The sequence below is a fragment of the Gymnoscopelus braueri genome (genome assembly GCF_963280865.1).
Source record: "Gymnoscopelus braueri genome assembly, chromosome: 4".
Classification (NCBI taxonomy): domain Eukaryota; kingdom Metazoa; phylum Chordata; class Actinopteri; order Myctophiformes; family Myctophidae; genus Gymnoscopelus; species Gymnoscopelus braueri.
Window position 1 is genome coordinate 24,580,040 of NC_137605.1, and position 26,359 is coordinate 24,606,398.

At 41.6% G+C, this 26,359-nt stretch overlaps 1 protein-coding gene across 1 annotated transcript in view; it reads left to right on the top strand.

Annotated features, from left to right (window-relative positions):
* Nucleotides 1-3,263: 3,263 nt before the first annotated feature.
* grik3 (glutamate ionotropic receptor kainate type subunit 3) overlaps nucleotides 3,264-26,359 on the top strand; it is a gene marked incomplete at its 5' end in the record, with an annotated part of 143,891 nt that continues 120,795 nt past the window's right edge. Inside the window, one exon of the mRNA XM_080426724.1 lies at nucleotides 3,264-3,384. Coding sequence (XP_080282850.1) covers nucleotides 3,264-3,384 — 121 coding nt within the window. The remainder of the gene's footprint in view (nucleotides 3,385-26,359) is intronic.

Sequence of the window (26,359 nt, forward strand, 5' to 3'; positions counted from 1 at the left end):
CTGATACATTTTTGACAATCCTGCCAATAATGCACAAAGAGAGATTTGCACATTGTTGCTCCCACTAGTGGTTCAAATCTCCCATTTGTACTTGTCTTGGATATTACGGTTTACTGTACATATAAATGTTAACATGTGAGTTTAACCGCCCTCACTGCATCATTTAAAATGCTAGATATAGGGGTGTAAAATAACCAAACACATCTATAAAGTATAGCACTTAGACGCACAAACAATTCAGACCCACTTTGATTCACAAGCATCCCAAATTGTAGTGCTTCTGTGACTGTCCAGTGTACACTGTAAATTCCCGGGTATTAATTCGACTCTAATTTAAATCTGAGAGTGTACAAATGGAGCCAAATGGACCCACTGATTTGTAAACCCTGAGTTCAATTAAAGTTCCTATCTGAAACGTATTTAAAAAAATAACACCAATTAATAATGTAGAGCATGTTAATACAATATAGGCTACATCTGCAGTGGTTGGAGGTGATCTCCTTACTCTTCCACTGACAAAATAGACTCTGGTCTCGGGTAGGACATCTACTGGTTGACAAGTAGTACTGCCTGAAAGTCATAAGTGCAATATCTCCCCATGTCATACAAATATGTGGTAGAGAAGTTTGGTCTCCCACAAGGGAGACCATGGGTTTGAATCCCAGATAGGACATGAAACCTTTGAGTCCCTGTGTGTGGATTGCAGCTTTAACACTGAGGATTTTTCTGTGTATCTCTCTGTGTGATACAATGACTATACTGTGACTCACCTGCTCTAGACATTGATCAGCTTCACTGACCCATAGATTAGCCCAAGTGATTGAGAGCACAGTCACCCAGTCTCTGTATAGAGGGCACCCATATATACCCCCAACGTCTTGTTTGCTAGAGCTGTGTACATTTTGTATTTGAAAGAGCAGCAAGTCAATGAATCTCGATAATGCGAGAGCCGGGCCACATAACTCAAGTTGATAGTCCTTACATTGTGCCAAGAGGCCATAAATCTGCTCTGGGAGACATGAATATGCAGTGGCAGTCAGTTTGTCTTGTTCTTGCTTGCATGCCCCCTGATACACACAGTGTGTGTTTTTCTTTTTTGTCTTTCTCATTCCAAATAGGAAAATAAAACCAATGAGCCACGACACTGTCTCAGCGGCATTGATCTGTGCTCATTAACAACAAATAATTATAGCCTTACAAGGAATACAAAATGTTTAATGATTCCAAATCCTCACTAATTAAAATACATATTTTAAAGTTGTAGATATTTGGGGAATAGTCTTTTCCAGAATAGCCTACTTTCTCACATATCTGTTTCAGTAGTGAATGTTATGTCAATACAATTGCAATGAAAAATATATCAGGATACATTAAAGTCACATGTTATTATGCTAAGGGAACTAAAATGGATATATAATACATTAGCCTACTAGAATTCATAACTTGCAGAATTCATAATGGCTTTTTATGAAACACAAAATGGCACAAAATGCACAAAATGAATTCTATTGTTAAATGATTCCATATTTCCACTCACCACTTTCACTGCAGTGGTGGGGGAACTGTACCAGAGGAAAACACACCATAGCCTACATGGTATGATACAGTTAGGAGGTCTTAATGCATGCATTCACTGACACAGACAAAACACCCCCAATAATCGGAAGCCTGTTTTGTCAGTGACCCAAGCCAAGCCCCAGCTGACTCTTATTCCCCCCTTGGAAATAATTAATTCTATTGAGAGCCTGGTAGGCTACCTGCAGTTTATATATATATTTTTCCCCCTGTTGTTTAGTAGTGAACTGATAAACTGCGTGATACTTTGCAGCACAGGGATTTAAATAAAACATTACTAAACGCAATTGCACGATTTTCCTTAAGAATCTTAAATCATGCATTTTACAGTCTAAATGAAAGAATGGGGGGGGGGGGGGGGATAACATCTTACAGCAATAAGCAGCTCAGACTAGAAACTAAAAGCAGGACTCAGTTGGTCTAACTCAGTGGTTCTCAACTAGTGATCCCTGAGGCTTAATGATGGAGATGGACCCTTATAGACCCTTATAGATCTTTAACTTGAGACTGAGAGTGTAAAATGAAACCAAATGGACCATTTGGTTTGATTTACGCTTAATTTTATGCTGCTTTCATTTTACGCTTAAATTATTGTTAAACATAATGCATTAATTACTTAATTCACAAGAAGTCTACACAATTAGATAATGTAGAGGATTTGTTATTTTGATCAACCTGTCAGTGCCATATCTCTCCTATGGTACCGTACCACATAAACACAGCATGGAATTGTGGACAAAATCTCATCCAACAACAAGTCTTGGGTCTGAGGGGCTAAATCAATGTCATCAAATGGTGGTTCCGTGGCTCAAATGCCGAAGAAATAATGGACCTTGATATGAAAAACGGTTGAAAACCACTGGTCTAACTCCTTCTTGGACAGCTGTCAACGATGCGTAACGACGCGTGCCTCTGCCTCTAGTGGCACCGTGGTGAAGAAGGGGTGAGGGTCGTACTCATATTGCTCTGGACTGGACCTACCGCAATCTCCAATATCTCTAGATTGAATAATAATCCGACAAAGACCCACACTGGAGCAGGTTTGAGCATTCTGCAACAAACAGCTCCGTGCCATTGCCGTGCGCTATAGCAGAGAGAGAACGATTTATCTTCTCCAAGCATCTGATCTGCGACGGGAGCAGCTTTCGTTACCGGGGCTGATTGTTTTAACAAAACTTGCATTACGCACATGATGATTTGAGCGTGTGAAAGCATTAAGTTCAGGCATGCATTCTCTGGCATTTATTGTGTAAACGTGTCTTTTTGGGGGCAACTGTATAACGCTTCGAGGTGATCGCCAAAGTTCCGCAGGCGCAGTTCCTCTCCACAGTGGGTACGGAACGGGTTGTTGTGGTGGTGCACAGATAGCATCGACGGGTATAGGAGGAGGAGACGCTGGGACTCCTGCGGGTCTGATCGTTCGCAGGTGTATCAGTGATCCGCTTGTGACGGGACTGGAGCTTCATCCTGATCGAGCCGTTTTAAAAGACTTGACTGTCAGTGAGAGAGAAAAAAAAAAGAGAGAAAAAAAACACTGGGGGAGAGAATGTTGCACCAAGTACAATGAGAGCAAATTTGTCGCAGCTGACTCCAAAATCCACATATGACATCCGACGAAATCAAATTTGATGAGCAGTTCTGAATCGTCTTTGGAATTTTAAAAAAGTGGATCCCACGACTTTACAATCATGCGAAACACCACTTGGTTGTTGTCTCCGCGGAGTTCAATTTTGGAATACTGGACATCGCTCATTGCGTGTCTCTTTTGGATTCAGTACTCTTATGGGATGCCTAATGTTATTCGAATAGGTAAGTTATTCACATTTACACACACATTGTACGATTGTTCTTTAAAGTTGCATCCCATTCTTCTGCAATATAGTCCCCGTACGTGTGCGGCGCGGGAATGACTGGTACAAATTTCAATATTCCATTACCACTTTGCGCATAATTAGTATTTCACGTGAGTGGGAATCAAGATTAAGATGCACATGTGTTATAGTAATTTCTTTAGTCAATGAGCTCCACTCAGATGTGTGAAATACAGGTGTTTTAATTTGACCTCTGCATTATTGTTGCTTTCCATTTTCAGTCAACCATTTGTCTATTTGACTAAATATACTGCCGTTTCGTTTGTATACAACCAACACACTAGGACTATATTAGGCTTATTAGGCTATATCTCTCGAGAGTAGCCTGCAGGCCTATGTTCTTTTAAATCAGCATTAAAACCGCAATTAACAGGCACAGGAACGGATCAGCGACCTTCAGAAAGTTCTTAAATGTTACAAATGTGTCATTTTCCATGCGGACAAACAGGACAGCATCCGCAGAAATAGGATAAAGTAATGTAAAAGTGAGATAAAGTATAACAATTGCTGTCAAAACGCACAGATGCAATCAACAGGGTCACTTGTGACCACTTTCTGCATCCTTTTTTTTAACAGCCGTTTCTCTCTCATGTGAAAAATAAACACGTGGTCGGTAGATTCTGTCTTTTTTTTTTCTCCTTCAAATAACTGCGTGAGAGAACAATGTGAGAATTGTCATTCGTAGCCTGACGATGCGTTGAAACATTTGGTGCCACTGGGAGACAGGAGCAGAATTAGGATCAATACGTTTTTGTCTCGAGGCAAATCGTTTTTGACATTTGGCAGGGTGCCATGCAGGACAATTACTCACAATGGCATTGGCCCACATTAACATACACCCGTACAAATCCCAAAGTATAGGCTACAGCTGGGGAGATGTCTTATATTATTTGAAAATAAGGACCTAGTCTAGTGAATATTCTTCATTCACAAAATTATTCAGAGGGGAATGGACCAGCCAGCTGCTTCTTTCACTTAAGATCAGGAGCATCCCAGTTCCCACTGACATTTTGTACTCTTCATCATTAGGACATACTGTCAAGGCCAGGAGATGGTAATTGAAAAGGCATTGATTAAATTAAAATGTATTAGATTTCTGCTGAATAAACCACTATTTATTGTATTATCTTTACAGCCTGCATCAATACCTCTAATAGGCTATATGCAATACAAGAGAAATGTCAAGAAAAATATGTAGTTGTAGTTCTCTTCTCTATCGCACATCACCCTGTGATTGACTGCTTCACTCTGAAAAAGCTATGACTTCTCTGACCTTTGGTGATGTCTTAGGAACTGCATAAATGTCACCATGCTTTGTTTTGCAGTGATGTAAACTGAAAGGTTTTAGTCGAAGGGACATCTTTTCTTTTTCGTACAGCAGCAATGAAGACATGAGACAGAGTTTGACAGGCTTTAGTTTTGAAAATGGCAGAATGCTGAGACACATTTACCTTGAAATATTCTACAGTCACTGCTTTTTTTAAGAAACTGTCTTTTGGTGCAGTACAGGTTAGTCAGATTTATGTGTTCTTAAGATTTGTCTTTTTGACAACTGACTGCGGAGAGGGACATGTTAGAGCAGGCTGCTGGATTTGCCTTGATCTCTTGCACAAACAAATTCAAAGGCCCACTGAGGAATACATGTGCATATGATCTTCGAAAAAGCACAATATTTGTGTATGCACAAGAGCCCTTTTTGTGTAAAAATGTTTTTGCACCATTTGTCCTGTGTAGCTGAGAAGTGGACTCACAGGGATGCAATAATGCGTGAATCATCTTAGAATTTAAAATATCGATATGGATTGGATTGAAAAAAATAATTTCAAATTCAATTTCCTGTAAGCATGTAAATAATGCTCATAGCCTATATGAAAGTGCCTTGCAAGTAGTGTACAACCTTAATTTGTGTGAGTGCCAATTGTCACCAACAATGTGTTAAATTAGGAGGCATATTCTATTGATTTGTACAGCTATACCTATTTTTGTATGTATGTATTCAGTGGATATGTTTATGTATCTATTTGTTTAATTTGTATTATTTAAATAATGTATTTTCTTCCAACCTGGTACTCCAGGTACTGTGTGTGTGTGTGTGTGTGTGTGTGTGTGTGTGTGTGTGTGTGTGTGTGTGTGTGTGTGTGTGCGTGCGCGTGCGTGCGTGCGTGCGTGCGTGTGCGTGCGAGTGTGCGCTTGTGTGTGCGTGTGTGTGTGTGTGTGCACGTGTGCGCGTGTGTGCGCATGTGCTCCGTGTCACAGCAATAATGTTGACTCCAGCAGAGGGCTCCCTCATAGTCAGTGCAGTGTTTTGCCCAATGTAAAACCTTTACACTTGCTTACCAGCTCAAACAAACCAGTAACAATCACTGATGTGGGCGGTGGCTTTAGTTCAGCAGGATGCTCTTGTGTTTCGTCTGTGCTGTGGGACTGCACTCGGTTTAGGTATCCTAAAAGCAGTTCTCCAAGTACACCATCTGGGTAATGGTGGGTATCCAAGGTGGAGTTGATTTTAGTGATTTTACAGTGCACCGCTCCAAGTTGAGGCCAGATGGTCGATCAGACCTATTCTGCAAGCTTGAGTTTCAGAGGGAGAAAAAAAGGACTATTCCAACTGCACTTGTATCCACCCACCCGCTGTGGTTTTCCCTCTTAACTATCCTCTTTTCACACCTTTATTTTCCCTTGATGGTTTAAGGAGAGATGTTTGAAAACGCGCTGTCATTTCTCTGAGCCATTTCAGCAGATAATGCTGTTATATTATTAAAAATACTTACTGGTGTGCTCAAGTGCTCTGATTTGGCTTTCACTCACATGAGTGTGAGTATAGGTTCATTGTGATCCCTGTATTTAGACCATTGCTTTGTAGGGCTTCATACAGAAATGTACTGAAAAATCTGCCTATGATTTCAGTTATTTTTGCTACTTTGGCATGACACTGTCATGTGACAAAATCATATATAGAAGGGCATTCATTTATGAAAAAAGGTGAAATATGGAGATACAAGTTTTCTTCCCAACAGCGTTGGGAACAGTTACAATAAACAGTAAGAGTGACTATCAACTCTATGTTCTGCATACTCCCTGTGGATGGCTTTTTATTGGCAGATTTCATTACCATCCCCTCTACGCGTTGCTTTCTACTCCACCAGAAAGGAACTGAATGATATTGCTGTGAAATGAACCTGAAAACTCCCAAATGAAAAGATAAAGCAATTCAGCTTCTAGATTGGGTTACTATTCTTAACAGTACTACTCCATTATTTGTTACAATTACAGCACGACAGTTGGAATGCAATCAAGACAATCTCACAGAGTACTTTTTAGCATCACGCAGCCATGTAAAGTCACTTTCTATGTGTGAGGACTGGAGGACATGACAATCCAGAAATAATGCAAAATTGCTATCCAGACAGCGAGGTGCTATCACACACAGTACAGTACAATACAGTACAGTGATGACATTTCATCTAAGTTCTTTATTTGAATATTAATATATTCAAACATTGAAATATTCATAACAGCCGATAGTTATGCTATGTCTCTCTGCCATCTGTGAAATGATGAAACGAATCTATCGTTTCTTGTCCCTTTCCCTGTGATGGTATTCTCTGCCTGTTAGAGATTTATTTATTTATTTATTTTAGCTAATAATTTAAAACACTCAATCAGTGGCTGTTCATCAATCATATTTTCAAGTTGTTTCATTCTCCTCACTCCTCAGTTTGTAATAGCTGGTCACAACATTCTCATTCAGTCTCCTAAAAAGCTTTTGTAGTGGGTGGGTGCGGGGGGTGAAATAGGCTATCGCAGGGTTTCCCAAACATTTCTATACCAAGGACCCCCACATAGCCATAGCTTCTGGCTGTCACCCCCATTCCCCCCACACCCACACCCACACCCATTGTGAAATGTTTTTATTTAAAAACAATTATGAATATAATGAAAATAGACAATCTAGAAGCACAATGAAAATGTTGGATTAATATAAGATTTTGACATTAATGACATGCCCAAAACAGGGATGCCATGATTACATTGTTTAAACAGGCACCATAATGTCATGAATTGAATTTGATTGGATTTTGTTCCCCAATGATTTTTGTTTTCCTCTCCTTTCCTATTGCCCCCCCCCTGAAGCCTCCTGGCGGCCCTGGCCCCCGCTTTGAAAACCACTGGCCTATTGTTTCAGAGTAAGCCCTCAGCTGTGAGGTACTGATAGCTGGGCGAGATGTGAACTCTTGGAGGCTTCAGTAAGAGGAATCGGCCCGCGCTCACTGCTGTGTTGAAGACACACAGACCCACATCAGAGAGCTGCCTTCAACCCTGCAACATCACTAGGGATGGAGATGGGGAGAGGGAGAGAGAGAGAGAGAAGGCTAGAGAGAGAGAGACAGAGAGAGAGAGAGAGAGAGAAGGCTAGAGAGAAGGCTAGAGAGAGAGAGATGGAAGGAGGTTGAGAGGGAGAGGGAGAGACGTGATTAGCTCTCGCAGCAAACTGGAATGAGTGCACTCCCAAGTTGCACACTCCCTGAGATCAACCTCGTCTGGGTTTGTGCAAATGTCTGTCATCTAAAATGACAGAAATATTTCAGGACCACGACGATGCCGTAATTCTAAGAAGGTCAAACCCAGTGGCCGGGGGAGATGGTCTACAAGTGTTGCAATGAAAGACAACAACGGGGAGGTGCTACATTAAGAGTTGTATCATATTAAGATGAACATCAGTTGCTGAGTAGAGATGAATATTTCATTTTCATCTAAATTTAATCTATCCCCAGACGCTAGCAGCAAGCAGGGAGAAGAAGCCTGTCGGATAGGGGCTCGAGGCTGGGGAGTTGTCGTGGTGAATATGAACAAAGCCTGGGAGAGGTCGCAGAAGAATTGGATCCAGGGAGAGACTTCTTTGATGTGTAATTCCATTATCTCTGTTAGAGGAAGCAGAGATTGAAGGGGGAAGGAAACAGTGGTTGTTTTACCTGTGCTAACACACTCCCCTTCATCCAGTTGTATAAACATGTAGGCATAGAGCAGACTGGAAGGAAAGAGTAGTGTTGCTTAATGTTGCCCTTTTAGTCCAGGAGCTCAGTGCTTTCCAGTTTACATTCATGTCTTAAAATATCTTGAAGACAACACACACACACACACACACACACACACGCACACGCACACGCACACGCACACGCACACGCACACGCACACACACACACACACACACGAGATACACACATACAAGGGCATGTGCTCGCGTGTGTACGTACGTACGCACGCACGCACGCACGCACGCACGCACGCACGCACGCACGCACGCACGCACGCACGCACGCACGCACGCACGCACAGACATGTGCACACAGCCATACAAACCCATACTCCATCCGCTAACGTTTTCCAAAACATATGTCTGGTCTCACTGGGGCTCTTGTACACAATCCAATTCCATTCTCTCTGTCAGCACACTCGCCGCTCGTCATTAGCTTCAATCTAGCTGATGAGGAACGGCAGATGTTCGTTTGGTTCTGCAGAGGGCCTGTCTCTGTACGTGCCATTTTCTGTACTTGCCTGTCATCCTGTTTATACACAAAAGGAAGGAGCAACGCTCTTTTTGTAAAAAAAATACAGTACATGCTTCAGCTTTGACAAAATACTGTCTAGTTATGGCCAAAAAGTGATTTGTTCAACTGATTTTGATATCATATTAACTCATTTTGCTGCGGACCCCCTGGAACCCCCTCAAGGACCCCTGGGGGTCCCTGGACCCCACATTGAGAACCACTGCTATAATTAATGTGTAAAATGAAGCCAAGGCAAAGCGCGATAAATGTATAATGCGCCATAATGTCTGCTCATAATGCACTTGATTACTAACACTAATAAGACTTTACTGTACAAGGGAAAGCACAGGTACTTAGCTCCTTGTTCAGTCACACATAATAATGATCATCCGCTAATCCAAGCCACTAGGGGCTAATAGAAAGGATCTACCAACCGGCAAGATAATCCTATGACACAGCAGGTCCTGTATATAACCCAAGCTAGTTTAGCCTAGCGACCGCTCGCACACCAGATGGTGTTTTCACATCATACTACAAAGTGTGTGCTCTACAGCGAAAAGGTCTGCTGTAAGCATATGCTTCTGATAAACATTTGAATAAATAAGGTGGTGGTTGTCATATTTTGCATTTTTCTATTCTAGTGAATCCCAGTGAGGCAACAACTTTCTGTCACAGTCAATCTTTCCTACAGTAGGAATTTGATTTGCAGATACAGTATTAATTTTAGGCTATTGAGCAGCAGCAGTTGTTCTTCATAACTGTCTCAGTCGGTATGGTGCCTGGCAGTTTTTATAGCACTGCATAACTTTAAAAAAAGAAAAGTCTCTGAGAACAACAGCTTGATTGATTGGGTCCGCAATCTGTGTGTGAGTGCCCCCTGGGCCCCTGGGGACTCAATGTCATTATAGCAGGATGTGTGCTTTCCTGGATTTGACAGTGTTTTGAAATTCATGACTTGTCAATGTTAGCTATTTCCCCACGAATGTTTCTGTACCAAGGCACTGAATCAAATTTCATGCTCTAGCCATTTGTCTTTATTATGTGCCCTTGTCCTTTCCATTTGACTCTCCCATCTCAGGCTCCTCGGGGCTCTGCTGGAAAAGTCAAATAACATGAAAACAGTTGGAAAAGGGAACGCGCGATCACAGCTCATTTTACTTCCCCGGTCACGCTATAAATAGTTAATTAGAATGATCTTGTTGGAGGTAATTTGGCGGGTATTTGTTACGTTTCAGCAGGGGGGGGATTTGCTTTTCCAGATATACATAACGTATATGACAGAGTAGATACACAAAAATGCACACAAAGTGTTGCAGTGAGGGGGAGAGAGAGAGAGAGAGAGAAAGAAAGCAAGAAAGAAAGCGAGTGAGAGAAAGAGGGAGTGTGGTTGTGTAGATGAAGCTTGGGGGACTCTTATTTAGCTTGTTAATTAGCTTGAACCTTTTGATCCCAATTTTAAAAACCCGCCACGCTGCGAGCCTTTTGTGTGTTGCCCTAAACAAGATAAAACAGAGCTCTATTCCTGCACCTTTCAAACACCATGGCGTTCAAGGGAGCAGTGTTAGTCTTGCCATCCGCAAGACCTCATCCTTATCTATCCCCAGACACTGTGTGTAAACTTCGGCACCTTTGACACTGCTGTTACATGCAGTTGCACACATGCATTACAATAGCGAGACCTTTTCTTCTCACTGCTGTATAGTCATCAGGAATTTGACACTAGGTATCAGTGGCCATGCACAGGTTTAAAACCTATTTAGTCTCGGCCCCAGACAATGAGCAGAGGGGTGGGACCAATTCATTCTGCCCTTTTTTAATCAAGCTCTCATTGTTATAGGCGCACTGGAAATGTCAGGTCTCGGTCGTGCTCGGTGACTGTAAGGAGTGTGTGTGTGTGTGTGTGTGTGTGTGTGTGTGTGTGTGTGTGTGTGTGTGTGTGTGTGTGTGTGTGTGTGTGTGTGTGTGTGTGTGTGTGTGTGTGTGTGTGTGTGTGTGTGTGTGTGTGTGTGTGTGTGTGAGAGAGAGAGAGAGAGTGTGAGTGAGACACTGTCGATGTGTACGTGTCGGAGTCTATTTTTTGGTGTGCAGGCTTCTCCATGTATGCGTGCCAAGGGGTTATATAAGGGGACCTAGCTCAGAGTCCCAGGGTGCAGGGGTAGAGCAGGAGTTACTAATCTACAGTGAGGGAGTGGACGAGAGAATACCCACCTCCCTCCCCATAGAGACAATGAGAAGGACCAGATGAGACAAACATCCACAGGCTACAACCGCTGCAAATGAATGACTATCACCAGGACATATCGGGGGTCATTTCCACTACTCAGTGTTGATTTAACTCTGAGAGTGTACAAATGTAACAGAATGGACCCTAGGGGTCCATTTTGTTACATTTGTACAATCAGTATTACAGTACAAATGGATACATTAACATTAAGGATTGCACCATGGCATGTACATTCTGCCTCGCTCCTCTTTTTGTTTTGTTTTGCTTTGTTTTGTTCTTATCCTAGCAATAAGAGCTACACACTACACGGCATGGCAGCTGTGGAGAAACTCTCCACCCCAGTGTGCTTATCCCTGCGCTGATAGATACAGGCAGGCAGTGAGCCACCGTCAATTTATTTAACACAGCCAATACCCAGAAGATTCCACACAGCACTTCCTGCTGTGTGCAGACAGGAGGAGCCGGGGATGGTCCGCCTTGACTGACTGAATCTTTTACTTTCTGTCGATCTGCCGTCCAAACTGTCCTCCTGGGAGCACCGTGGCAAAACCACAGAGTGGACACTGTGAATCATCTACAGACAACTTGTCTGCATAGAATCAGGTTCGGATATATGGACTGCAAGATGGAGGTTCTCGTGGATGCAGTTGAGAAGGGAGAGTTGGATAGTGCATAGCTTGGGTAGCTCTAGAATTGAGTGGAGCTATTAGTGAGATAATGGTATGTATAAATTAGGCTATTTAGTGTGCAGACAGTAGAAGTATCCATTGTAGAAGTCCCACTTTCCACTGCATGCTTGGCGAAATACTGCTGCACATTTACTCCAGCTTTAAATGGAATGCATGAGAGAACGGAATAGTTCACCACAGAAAATGAAAATGTGTCTTTGTCCACATAATTCAAAAGGAGTTTGCTAGCAAAACATCTCAGCAGCTTTCTCCAAAACAACTGAACTGAAGACTTGAAGACTTTTAAAGTCAAGGACTTTAAAAGATAAAATAAATAAAATACCATGAAATTACTCCATTCACCTTGTGCAGCATAATCCAATACAAGTCTTGTATTGGAGGGGGGGGGGGAATCCCCCTTTTTCTAAAGGGTTCCCAGATTGACCGTAGTGTGACAGAAAATGTATATAAATTAACATTGTAGGTACATAACGAGCCTTGGACACAGCAACTGTGTCACGCATGTAGCACAACTCACGCCAGTAATGCAGTGAATGAAGCCAACCGTCTCATTATGGATAAAGCCTACAGGCAAACAGCATTCAAACAGGGCTGCATGGGCAATATATTAATCTTATATTGATATTGTGATATTAGACTATTGTCTGGGATTTGGGATATCCTAGTTTTACAGGCTGCATTACAGTAAAGTTATGTAATCTTCTAAACTTACCTGCCTGTTCTATAGCTGTTCTATTATTTGCCTTTACCCACTTAGTTATTATATAGGCATTAATGATGATTATTTATCAATATTTATTGTGAAAACCCTAATAATCATCCCTACAATATCATTTGGTCAACATATTTGACTTTGTCCATATCACCCAGCCCTATATCCAAATAAAGTTAAACAGTTGTCTGTCTTCCTGGAAATGTTTTCCACTGCCTTGTAATTTCCTAGTCATCTCTTTTTTATCAGCAACGCCTTTCATTTACATATGGAGACCAGGCCATTAGATTAAGAGTGAAACTCAACAGGGGTTTAGAATACAAAGCTTTTAAGTTAATATTTCCTTTCCGAGGGAAAACCAGGGTTTCCACTGTGTAGAAAGGACCAGCTAACCCAACGATTATGCATTCATGCTCTAATCAGCGACAATGTGAAATCATTTGGCTTCAGAATACTTTTGCCCTTTTGGTAATTTTAAAGGCCTGTCACTGTTGAATCGGTTGTGATCGAGAAAGCTGCAACAGCACAAAGATTTGCTCGTAAACTGCATGTGTGTTATGTTGATAAAGAACATTATCTGTGTTTTAAATGGAATGAAGGTTAATAGATAATGACATCATTTCCATTTTTCTCTTTTCAGCAGTGCCATGTCATTAGTCCGACGGCCCATTATTCCGACGTCCTGTTGCTCCGACTGGCCCCATTCCCTAACCCTAACCTCACACTAACCTAACGTTTGTTGGACTATTGAGACTAATGGGAGGTCCCCTATGAGCAGTCCCCCTTTTCAGCTATCTATAATCATAACAAATAGTCTGCAAACTAACTGCTCAATGACAGAGCTTTATGCTACAAAAAAAAATCTATTGTAATTTTCCAGGAAGAATTGGCGGCAGCACTTCTTTGGTCAGATTCAGGTTCAATCCATAAATCAAGGGAGATTCTTACATACTGTATGGCTGCCACCGTACTGACAGAAAGGTTGCAATATCCTTCATGTTATAGCCCTTCACATGGGGTTTGTGGAAGCTCACGTGTCAATGGCAAACATGAACGTGATTGACAGGGATGATAATGACCCCAGTGTTTGATTAGTCCATCGTCTAAGCAGCGGGTAGATGTTCCAAATCAATTCTCTATCACAGAGAGTTAATGAAGTATTAGACTGCTGGTTCTTTGGTAACCAAATCATGTTTTTCCATCACAAATGCTTAAGTATGTGTTGCTCGTCTTTCGTTTCCATGGCAGTTTTTATGTTCCTTTATTGTCATTATTATTATTATTTAGTTATTTGTGGTTGAAGGCTATACCTCCTATAACATCACTTATTTATTATGCCTTCTGTCCCTAAATTAGACTCAGGTATGTGTTTGTTTATATGTGCTTATTTAACCAGTCATCCTGAGGTTTTAAATCTCTTCTTGCCTGGCCAAGAAATACTGCAGAAGCAGCAGAAACTGATGTATAATAGTACTAGTATAGTTTCAGACATTATTAAAGCACACAAAACATCAATGTAGGATAATCTAATTTAATCTAATATGTCTAGTTGTACACATTATACACATGTTATTTCAAATGACTTGCATATGCCCCTCAGCATAATGCATCTTTCATCAAATCCATTTTAGGTGTTGCATTTTGTTCCTAGATGTAAATCCATTCTGGTTATGTCCTCCCAAAGACATATAAAATAAATAAATAAGCATTATTAAATAATAAATGAAGCATGTGCCGAATCCTCAGTATGGGTTATGTCCGGTAATATATAAACTTCAAACTGTCTTTCTAGTACAGTGAGTTTTGTTTGTAGGAATACAAATGAGTACAAATTATTGTAACAAAATATTGAATTAACAAGATATCTCCTCTCTTGGAGAGAAATGCTCAAACAATAAACAACCTCAGAGATGTACAGTATTGTGGATACAATCTCTCCAGAATGTATAGCTTTAGCAAATGGTGAACACTTGCAATTATCTGTACGTTTGTTAGGAATAGATAATCAAATACAACGTGCCGTTTTGTGTCAATCCACCCATGTCCAGTGCACCATGAGAAAGGCCAAACATTGGCTTCTCCCCAGCAGTTACGTCTAGACGTATAAGTCAATTAAGGAAATTTACAGAGCATCACAGTTTAGAAATGTCAATATTCTGTAGGAGATATATAGGTCACATGCTGTTGGTACAGAGGGGGAGCTGCCTTTCTTCTATTTTCCGGTGATCTTTTTTTGGTTATAAATACAGGCATATTTCAGTATTATTAGACTGCTACTGCATCTCTAAGCTTTGAATTTCTACCTTATGAGAGACTCCTACACTGTCTTACCTAGATGTTTCTTTGCTTTTATTTGGTTTAAACTATACAGAATAAAATGTTCTGATAATGTACACAACACAATAGATTAGCCATTAGTAACGAGATGTGTGGGTTTGCTTTGATTGATAGGCCTAAGAAAATATGACCACCAAAGTAGTGCCACACTTAAAATGATTGACAGCAAGCTGATGTCACTGAATTAATGTCCACTTAATGTCAATTTTACAATTCAAGTATTCAGCATACACTTACTACTTACTTATACACTTATCCAGAGCGACTTACAAAGTGCAAGAACGGAGTAAATGGCATGAACCCTAGTCAACAAACGACATGATACATGTTCAAGTAAGCAGAGTGCAAAGTAAGCTTATAAGAGCTACACAGGCAAACACCCTTAGAGTGGACCACAAATTGGACCAACAGAAAATGTTATTTTTGCTTTCACATTGTCAGTTATTTGACAAAGGACTCTGTTGTTTTTCTTATCAACTTCAGCTCTGATGGGGTCTCGGCCATCTTTCTGTTATTGTTCATTTTTATGGTTGGCACAGGCGGTCTATGGCAAACCTAGAGGTCTAAAATACAATGGCAAAGGGTGAAGCAAACCTGGAGCACTTTGTGTTCACAATAACTAAATCCCTATACTGAAACTTCCATCGTCACGTCCTCCACTCCCATCGTTTCCTTGCGCCGCCTCCGATCGAGGAGTTGAGGAGGAGAGGCAAGGACAGAGGAATCGATCAGGGTCGACTTAGCCAAATTCTAATACTCACATTTCCACCTCCTCATCTCCTCCATCCTCCATCCTCCAGATGGTTATGGTGTTATGATTAAATTGGTGACTTACCAACGCTCCTCGCTCACTGAAATGTCATTTTGAAGCGACATCAATTACTTATGACGTTAAACAGCTGGATCACTGGTAGCGGAAGGTATAGCTTATTGCTCAGATGTCATGCCGCGTTCTCTATAATGCTTATGACTTGAGCTGTTTGACATGCATTCTCTCCTAGATCCAGCCATGTTACACAACAAACTGCAGGATTGTGTAAAATGAAACCATTATTGAATGAAGTGAATATTACATTCTCAAATGTTTATAATGAAAGGTGCAAAATTGTGAAAAAGAACAGAGGAATACAAAGGGGGAATAGGCTACATTTTATTCATAAAAATAAAGACATGAACAGTGTGCAACAAACCACAACAAACTTGTAATAGTCTGTAGGACTGAAACTTTCAACTAAAATCTGTGGAATGAGACTGCTTCAGCAGCTTTGATCGCTGTTATTCAGAGATAGGATAGCACAAGCTACATTTTTGCATTATTAGTTATTAATACGAGCAGATCAAACGTTTCGGCGGCTCTAAATCATCCCTTTTAAGTCTGCGGCATGACACAGCTTTTGGATCCCATGAAGGGTACACTTCATGTTTTCTTGTTGATCCTCGCTCTCAGCTCCTCCAAAAGCAAATTAAAGGGTCTACACCATGAAAATCACTTTTTTCTTGGTTTTTTGTATTTTTTGGGGTCCCCAGTGTCTCTTGTACCCAAAAAAATGTTTTTTTTTAAAATTCAGTCATTCCTTCTCATTTCATGGATTTCCAGAATGGGCGTGTCTGAACAGGCGATCTCAGAATGGAAATGTTTATGATGTCACAAACATTATTGATGGCAAACCCAATGTTAAATGAAAAGTGCCCGAATCGCTCCGAAACTTTTTCTACCCCCCCTAAGTGGGGGTCTACGAACAAATACATCGGTCTCGGATTTTGGCTCCGCCCCCCGGAAGTGGGTGAAACAGGCACCTCAAACACTTGGTGGAATTGTTCAAAAATGTTCAAAGTGTTTTTTTTTCGATTTTGTATTTTTCTTAGATGCTTCTTTTTATGCAGAATTTTTCCATTTTTCCCCCTTTTTTTTAATAATTATTTTTAATATTTTTTTGTATTAACAGACAGAATTGCTCAGTAGCCCCCCCTGCCCAAAAGGACGTTTTGGTATTGCAGCTGAAAGCGCTGTATAAGCCAGAGACAATTGACTTGGGATGAGTATATCTGAGTGATGATTTAGGCTCAAACCTTTTGAAAAAGGTTTGAGGGACATACACCATATGATATTAAATATCAAATATCTTTTTTAAATTCATGGTGTAGCTCCTTTAAGCTTTGGGACGCAAACTATTTCTGGGTCATGCTGGAGGACGGAGGTGCCGAGAAGGCAGATACTTATGTTTATGTTTGTTCAGCTTTAACATGATCACAGGTTTAAAAAGACTGGTGCCATTAAAAACACTGAATTATTTATCTGATTACAATATAAAACTTCAATCTCAATAATCAAAAGTTCAGAATCTAAGATTTGGCGACCAGAGAACTCCTTCCTGAGGCGGGGTAGACAATTTCTGAAGTTGGACTTAAACAACTTCCTGGCTTTGGAAAAAGTTTTGGAATTTAGCCAATGTACTGGTTAAGCGAACCGCAACGCAGACTTGAAGCAGAATGTACTCTGACCACCTCCTGAGGAGGCCTGTGTATTGTTTGTTTCAGAGGCAGTTCTTTTGGAGTGCTCACATACTGTATGTGCGAAAAATAGCTGAGTCATGGTCTGAGCCACTTCAGAGGCTGAAAGTGTCCAAGTGTGAACTGAGTTTGGTTTGTTTAAAAAGGCTATAGGCTATGTTAAAACACCCTAAATAGCATACATAGCACTAGCAGATATTGCACCTGTACCTCTGCCATATATAGCTGAGCATGTACAAAAATAGGTAACAACACAGAAGGAAGAGGGCTAGGGGTGAGGTAAAGTATTTTCTGCGGTGGAACATTTTGGAGTGAGTCTACAGTCCTGAATGGGGGAGGGGGAGGGAGGGGGTGGGGTAGTGACTGTATCTCCTGAGTCACCGCCACCATGTCCTGCTCCAACACTGTCTCACCCCCAAAAGTCATATTGTGACTTATTGACCAAACGTTAACATGTGAATTGAAGGGGGGGGGGCACTATATGCCTTTTCGGGACTTCCGCACTCCAGGAAAAGTCCAGTTTTCGTCGTTTTTGACGGTTCGACAAAAAAAAACTGTTAAAACGATGGAGGCGAGTCGTCTCAGCCGGACGTGAGTCACGGGAGGCACCGCCGAGCTAGCTTAGGCGAGCGAGTCGCCGTGCCGAACATTGCGAAGTCCGCCTGAGCCGACTCAGCACTGTCCGAGTGGTGTCAATAGTGAGTAATATTCTTCCAGGAATAATCTGTCATACTGAAGATATAGAGCCTGGCCGATGCCTCATTTTTGGGCCTGATGACGACCCCAAATTTGGAGAGTCCTAGAAGACCACCGATTACCAATGTTTTTACTGATATTTAGAAGAACAGAAGAAAATCAGAGATGAGACAACACGACTGTCTTTCTGCTGGCATGAACCTCTCTCACTCTCTCACCCTCCTGACCGAAACCTGTTTATGCAACGAAGAATTGTAAAACATCACTTCATTGGGATATTCTTTTCAGGAGTAGGCTAAGATCACAGCAATAAGAGTAGATGAAGCAAAGTTCAAGTAGAGACTAGATCCTAGAGTATAGCTACAGTATGAACCCTTGACAGCAATGATGTTGGAAAGTACACACCATCCAAGTTTCCTCTTCACCTAAGTATTGTCTTTTTGATAAGACGGACAATAATAATAAATCCCTCTCTCTCTTTATCTCTCTCTCTCCCCAAAAAGGGCCTCGCAAAGCGCTTGTGGCAGCGAAAACCCGATACTTGTTGCCTATTACAAATCGTACCCTTTGATTGACTGTTGATATTGATATAACTGACACAAGGAAGACCTAAACATGTTAGCGTTCTTGATAAATAGAAGAATGTACATCTGAGCCTGTCTTGCATCTATTATTTTGAATTGCCTCTTTTTCCACTTGTTGTTTTTTGAATTAACAACCAAGACTTTGCGAATTAAAGAGAATTTGAATGACATCAATCAGTTCAGAAATACAGAATATAGTAAGAGCAGGATCAAGAGACCCAGGAATTACCGTGTTAGAAACAGATTATATTAAATCTACAAGCTCAATCTACAAGACCCACACGGTGAGTGTGTGTATCAGCTAATTGTGAAAAAAAATGTAAACTTTAGGACGCTAGGTGGAGAGTGGTTACAAATCAGCTTCATAATTGCTGATATCGATGTCAAATAATGGCCAGTGTATCGGCCAAACAATATATCGGTCTGGCTCTGCTACAGAGAAATTATAAAAGAAAATCGTTCTTCTGACTTTTTCTGATGGAGGCTAGCGGTCAATTAGCAGTCCATGCATGCTTTATTTCCAGTTGTTAATGCACATTCTGTGTCAATATTCTACTCAAGCAGTGGAGTCCTGCACACTACAGAGATCACAGGATGTGTGTGTGTGTGTGTGTGTGTGTGTGTGTGTGTGTGTGTGTGTGTGTGCGTGTGCGTGTGCGCGTGCGCTTGCGTGTGCGTGCGCGTGCGCGTGTGCGTGTCTCGTCTCGTCTCAGTGTGCGTGCGTCTCATTGTGCGTGCGTCTCATTGTGTCTGTGTGTTCTCTCCAGTCCAGATAATTAACTCAAAGAGTTTCTTAGCCGCTGTCAAACTCAAAAACGAGGCCAGAAGACGATATTACCTCCAATTATGGGCGTTAGCGTAACTGTGAAGTCTGGAGCTCTATCAAGCCGTCGGGCTGTCAGACGTTTGTTCATTTATTAATTAATTTACGCGTCACTTCATATTAGAAGTGCGGTGATGATAGACCAAGACCTCCCTTTCTCCCCCTCTGTCGTCCCCCTCCCCCTCCCCCTGCCTCCAGTCTCCAGTCCCCGTCTTCCCGAGACGAGCAATACCTCTTCGTTTGATGTTCTGGACGTTTTACACGGTGAAAGATAAGCTTTTGTTTGGATTTCATTCACTTTCGCTGTACTGTATTTCTCCCTTTCTGCTCGACGAAAGACGCCACCCATGTTAGACATGGGCTCATTGGGCTAATCCTTTTGCCGGGGTACAATGAGAGCTCCCTCCCTCTCACCTTCCTTGACCCATGGTCCCTCTGCCTCAGCTGCTCACTGTATAATGGGGATTACATTTCAATTTTCTAGATCAATCAGAGAATCTTATGAGCAAACTGGCAATTGAGCCCCATTCAATCCCACCCTGCACATTTCCAGCTCATTCATGACCATTTAAAGGATTTAAAGGCCTTGAATGAATCTCTCGTCGAGGCCTGTCCCACCCTCACCCGCCACCCCAGTCATCAGACACTAAAGTCATTCGGCCATTACAAACCATTCCAGACGATTGAAAAATGTTATACATATTCTTTTATGTCACCATTCCTCCTTATAACGAGTAATTTATTCATTTTTTTCGCCCTTTTAATTGCACCATTTCCTAACACACATTGCCTCCATCTGATGCTTCCTTGGAATTTTGCGTACCTTGATTTGTGAGAAATTATGCTGGGAGGGGGGAAAGAGAGAGGCAATGAATAACAGCACATGAAAATGGGCTAGTGATTGCCTTCCCTGGGTGGTAATCGAGAAAGGCTTGAGTGATCCCACCCGCAGATGGAGCCCCCTCCTTGGGGGTTGATTAGCTACGGAGCCCCGGAACTCAGACTGACATGCTGGCTGATCAGCCACCTGCCTCAGCCTGTCAGCGACCCATTGATTGCAGGGTGCTTCAGAATCACCCCCTGCCTTTTTGCTGCTTTAGTATCCAGGGTCTAGCAGGGGCTAGCATCCCATCATTACATGGTGGAATTGTCCCTGAAAGCCCCCCCCCCCCTCCCACACACACATCTTCTGAAAATGTATGTGATTTTTTTTCCCCCCACATAAAGCTAATGCACAATGAACAGGCCATCAAGCAAGTTTGAGTGCATTTGTGCAAGCACAGGTTTTTATACTATGAGGTACTATGAGGATGCTCTTTGAGACAGTGCTTTCAATGTATAGGCTATTCATCACACAGCTCTACCATTCTTACAGTGCCTTGCTGGTCTGGAATAAGAGCTGCAAATCACACCATGATGTCGGTTTTGGGTTTGAGAGAGTGTCTCGGAGACTCCACCGCACATACAATATTATGATAGGCCTATTGCATTGTATGAGCAGAGAACAGGGTTGAAATGGTACAGTAGTTGTCAGCCAATTGTGTGAGGCTGAGGAATGGATGTTAAAGACTGCTGTCTCGCTCTCCCTCTCTCTGTTCGGCTGCACCAGCATCTGAAAATGGGACCTTCTGTAATGACTTTTTTTTTTAGCAAGGCAATTGGAATGGAATATCCATAATGGCATTCACTATTTTGGTCGACAGACATGATTTAAATCATTCAGGAAGGGAGAGTTTTGGCACAGGTTATTTGTTCATATTGTTCATTGGGCAAACCACTGGATGAAAGCAATACATTGAATCACAGATTAAGTTAATTTTGCATTGGATTCTTCATCAGTTTGTGGTAACTCCTTGACTTGTGGTTATGCTGTAAGCGCTACTATGAGTGCCAAGCTAAAATATGTTGGTACTACTAGCTAGTACATCAAATGTAAATCAGACAAACAATTTAGCCCTATAATAATACAGTATGTGTCTTGACCCTGTGGGTAACTGCTATATTTACCATGGATCAGGATGTTATCTGTTATCCTACATCTGTTCATGTCAATAATGGGATATTGCTTTATTATTATTATTATTATTATTATTATTATTGTTTTAATTATTTCTGAAAAACTGTTTATGAATGGACATTTGTGCTTTATTCTTGAAATTGGGTTGGGAAATGAGAGGCTGTATTTTATGTTATTGACCCGAACCTCTGTTCTGGACTGAAATCATTGTACAGGCATTTAACATACAGAATCCCACTGTGATGGCTTAAAGGGGAATACCACTCATTTTCAACATTGAACTATGTCTTTAATACACCTTAGAGCTGTTGTGTGGAAATAAGAAAAACGTCTCCCCCCCCTTCTATGTTGCCTAGAACTGGATAATTGATTGAGGTCATGTGATCAGTGACAAATATACTCAGGGTGTACTTTTGTCTCCGCCCCCTCAGCCAAAAGTACACCCTGCGTATGTCACTGATCACATGACCTCAATCAATTATCCAGTTCTAGGCAACATAGGAGGGGGGGGGGACTTTTTTCTTATTTCCACACAACAGCTCTAAGGTGTATTAAAGACATAGTTCAATGTTGAAAATGAGTGGTATTCCCCTTTAACCGGTTATAGTAAGCCTTTGTACAACGGTATTGTACAAAAATAGCAAAAATAGCCAATCTGCAAGCTCACAAGGCACCGTGAGTTTGTAGATAAAAATCTAATTATTTCAAAATCCTTTGAACTTTTTTGAAATTGTTTGCCTTTTACAAGCCCAAAATAAGGCCGCCAGGTTGAGAGTGGTTAAAAACAGCAACACACGTTCAATTTCAAGCTGTTATCGTCCCCCCCCCAGAGAAAGTTGTTGTACAGTAAAGTAAAATGCATCACCTGGCTGCACTCAATAAGCAAGATAAACTGAAACATATTGGACAAAACCCCTACGTTTTATGTGGTACCACAAGCAGAAACCTGGCTCTGTGCTCGGCCTAGCAAGACAGTTATCTGCTGCCCCGCGGTCCATCCTTCTGCCTCGAGTCGGGGGCCCAGCAGGTCTGCCTTGGCCACGCACCCACCCACCACTGTCAGGCTTGTCCGCCAACCAGATAGCTGGGACATCCTCCAGTCACTCAGCCCAGCTGCAGGCCTTCGCTCAAGCAAGACTGCTCCCCCTCTGCTTTAAGTTGCTGTCAGGCAGGAACCTCTAACTGATCTCCATATTTGAACACACTTTTTTTGACTTAAGTATCAATACTGCAATGTAGAAATACTCAGTTACAAGTAAAAGTCCGGAATTAAAAATGTACTTTTGTAAAAGTACAAAAGTATTGGTATCAAAATGTACTCAAAGTACCAAAAGTAGAAAGTACTCATTATGCAGAATATTCGTTTCACAAGTTTTTAAATGTATAAAAATCTTTTGAAATAGCTGAAAAAGCTCACAATTTGACGCATTGTGAGCTTGTAGATCGTCTATTTTCAAATGGCCGAAATATAGCGCTGGAGTGGGTAATGTTTGTTTTGTAATAATAATGAAAATCTACAAAGTAACCAGTAAACTAGACCATACCCGTCTGGGGATATGAGCACCCAAAGTATGTGACAGTATATCAGGGATCGAAAGTGACACACAAACACCTGCTCATATACAGTTCCAAGACACACACACACCGTTGCGGACACACACACAAAACACCAGTAAACTGAGCACATGTGCTCCCATAGGCTGGGGGGCTGTAACCATGACGACCCATCGGCTGAGCTCAGAATGTCCGTCGTTTACAGCAAAACGCAAATAAACATGTTAAATTGTACCGAAGAGAAGAAGGGGCTCCCTCACGGTGTGCATATGCTAATGATGGCCATGTGCAAGTACAGAGCAATTGCTTAAGCCACTGAGGAGAACCAAGCAAGACTGATGACTTGATGACTGACTGACTTATGACTGACATTCCTAAAATTATAGTGTAGGATAAAGTTTTCAAATAATTGTAGCGGAGTAAAAGTACAATATTTGCCTCTGAGATGTAGTGGAGTAGAAGTAAAAGTACTGGAAATTGGAATTACTCCAGTAAAGTAAAAATACCTCAAAATTGTACTTAAGTACAGTATTTGAGTACATTTACTTAGTTACTTTACACCACTGCTAAACAGTGTCACACAGAAGTAGCAAACATGTACGATGTACAAGCTTGAGCTTGTAGATGGGCTATTTTTGTTATTTCTTTCATTTGAATCCTGAAAAGTAACAGTTTTGGACACATGAGTTTTCCACCCGACAGCAACGTTTTGCTCCTGAGAATCTCGATCTTGTGCTCACACAATATAGGGTCAAAACTCTGGGAGTGAGTCTTCTCTGTTCTTTGACGTGTGCACTTGCATTTAAATTGCCTGTCAGTTAAATAAATAAATAAACATTAAAGTGGCGACCGTGGTCACGTATAGCTTCATGTCTAGACTTTAGACTCACAAAACAGACTTTGGCTTGTTGTCAAGCATGCAGTGCTAAGTGCTTTATTTATTTTCTACACCCCATTGTCTTATTTCTCTATTTTCTCAAGGAAAAGTGTGGCGTCTGATACGGCTGGGGTTCAATGCCAGCGTTTCCCACCCCCTCTGGTCTTGCTCCTTTTTTAAATATATACTTTATAGTATATCGCCTGCATCTGCAGTGTTTTGCATACCCGTTGGAGTGTTGGTGATTTCAAACGTCTCTCAATGCCAAGGTTGCTGTGCGTGTTTACCAGACGTTCAAAAAGGGCAGCCTTCTCTCCCTGGTGTCTCATTGACGCGTGCTAGAGTGTCACAGCTGTCAGATGGAACGGGGCTCTCCATGTCAGACTTGTGTCGACTTATAGACTTACAGAGCGGGGAGTGGGGGAGGCTGTTCGAGGCCGGTTACTGTAAAAGGAATCCGCGATCATATTCAGGCGTGAACATTTACATAAGAAGTACGTGCTGCAGCAGACGAGAGGCATGTGGTGACATTACACATTTGTTCTGTGGAGAATGAGCGAAGGTGTACGGCATATGTCAAACGGGAGAGCCTGAGAGGAAATATTGGCTTTGTCAAGGGCCCAGGAAGAGTGCTGTAATCAGTTGGAAAATAGCATGCCTGTTCACGCCACCACTGCTGTGTGTGTGTGAGTGTGTGTGTGTGTGTGTGTGTGTGTGTGTGTGTGTGTGTGTGTGTGTGTGTGTGTGTGTGTGTGTGTGTGTGTGTGTGTGTGTGTGTGTGTGTGTGTGTGTGTGTGTGTGTGTGTGTCTTGATCTGAGATGAGACACAGCAAGACAGAGATAGTGTGGGTGAAAACATGTCACTTTTTGATATATAGGTTGTGGACCTTGAATATGCTTGTTTGTTGCTCTTGCAGTTGGCAGGTAATGGAGGCCGTGGTACTGGCATGCAGGCATGGATTTCACAGCCTTTGGTTTGAAGACTTTTAGTATTCCTTGGTGTAAAGAGCATCTTCGTACGCACGCACGCGCACACACACACACACACACACACACACACACACACACACACACACACACACACACACACACACACACACACACACACACACACACACACACACACACACACACACACACACACACAGCATAAGTGTATACAGTATGTGTATCTTGCTCAAAGTGTCCTTGAGCAATTGAATTGAATTGAATACTTTATTAACAGTTTGCAAAGACAAGCACAGGGAAGTACAGTTCAATACAAGGTCTGTTAAGAGGATTTTAAACCCAAGAAAGCACTATGGCTTGTTTCCATTGGGGTCCTTTGTACTCAATACTAATTGAATAGAAGTGGAAGAGTAGCAGAAAGGAAGCTTTCATTAGCTGCTTGTCCACACAGACAAGCAATATTCCTGTCCTTACCTCAAACCTGTTTGTACCTCAACCGTTATTATTGACTTGGGTCATGTCTTTTATCTTTTTTTATTTATTTAACTTTAACTTATTTTTTTACTCAAGGATTTATGACAAGGGGACACTGGTCTCTGCCACCTATACCTGAATAGTCAGCTAAGTTGAACTGCTTTCATGTGCCCCACCTTGTGTTGTGCTGACCAAAGCGTGGATATTCCACAGGGATACAAAGGATACAGAAAGAAATATTCTGCACGTAGAATTTAGCCTGTGTCAGTTACTCATGCTCAAATACAGCGGAACAACGATCGTGAATTCATCAAATAAGGTTGGGTCACCCTAGAACATTCCAGAATTATGTGGGCTATTGTACAAATCACAAGGGTTATTTATTTTATATATTTATTTATTCCTTTTTATAACTAACTCTCTTATCTTTCTGTTCCCTGTGGTAAGGATATAAACATATTATTGTGTGTATTTAAAATGTAATGGAAAATTACGCATACATACCTGTGTGAGGTGAATGCTGTATATGTCTCACTCATTCATGGTAATGCCTCCCTGGAGACAGCTCCACACTTTCATTCAAAGCAAAGCATGTCATTTTGTTGACAAGCTGTAGCTGGGTGCCTGTACATTCTGGTGACTGGAACGACATGTTGTTCTACATTCTTGGTCAACAACAGCCAAAGGCATGCCACTGATTCTGTCTCACTCGTGTGTTCCTTGTCAGACTCATCTTCCAGGAGGGTCTGCTGAAATGTAGATGACTTTGTCAAGGCAGCAAGGGCCGATGACAGATTTGAAAGAGAAACAGTTGCATGCGGTGGTACAGTAGCTGAAAGCCAGTTAAAGAGGGCAACAGAGATGGGTCGGAGAGAAGAGCTCCATCCCATGTTATATCATGTACCGATACTGTATACG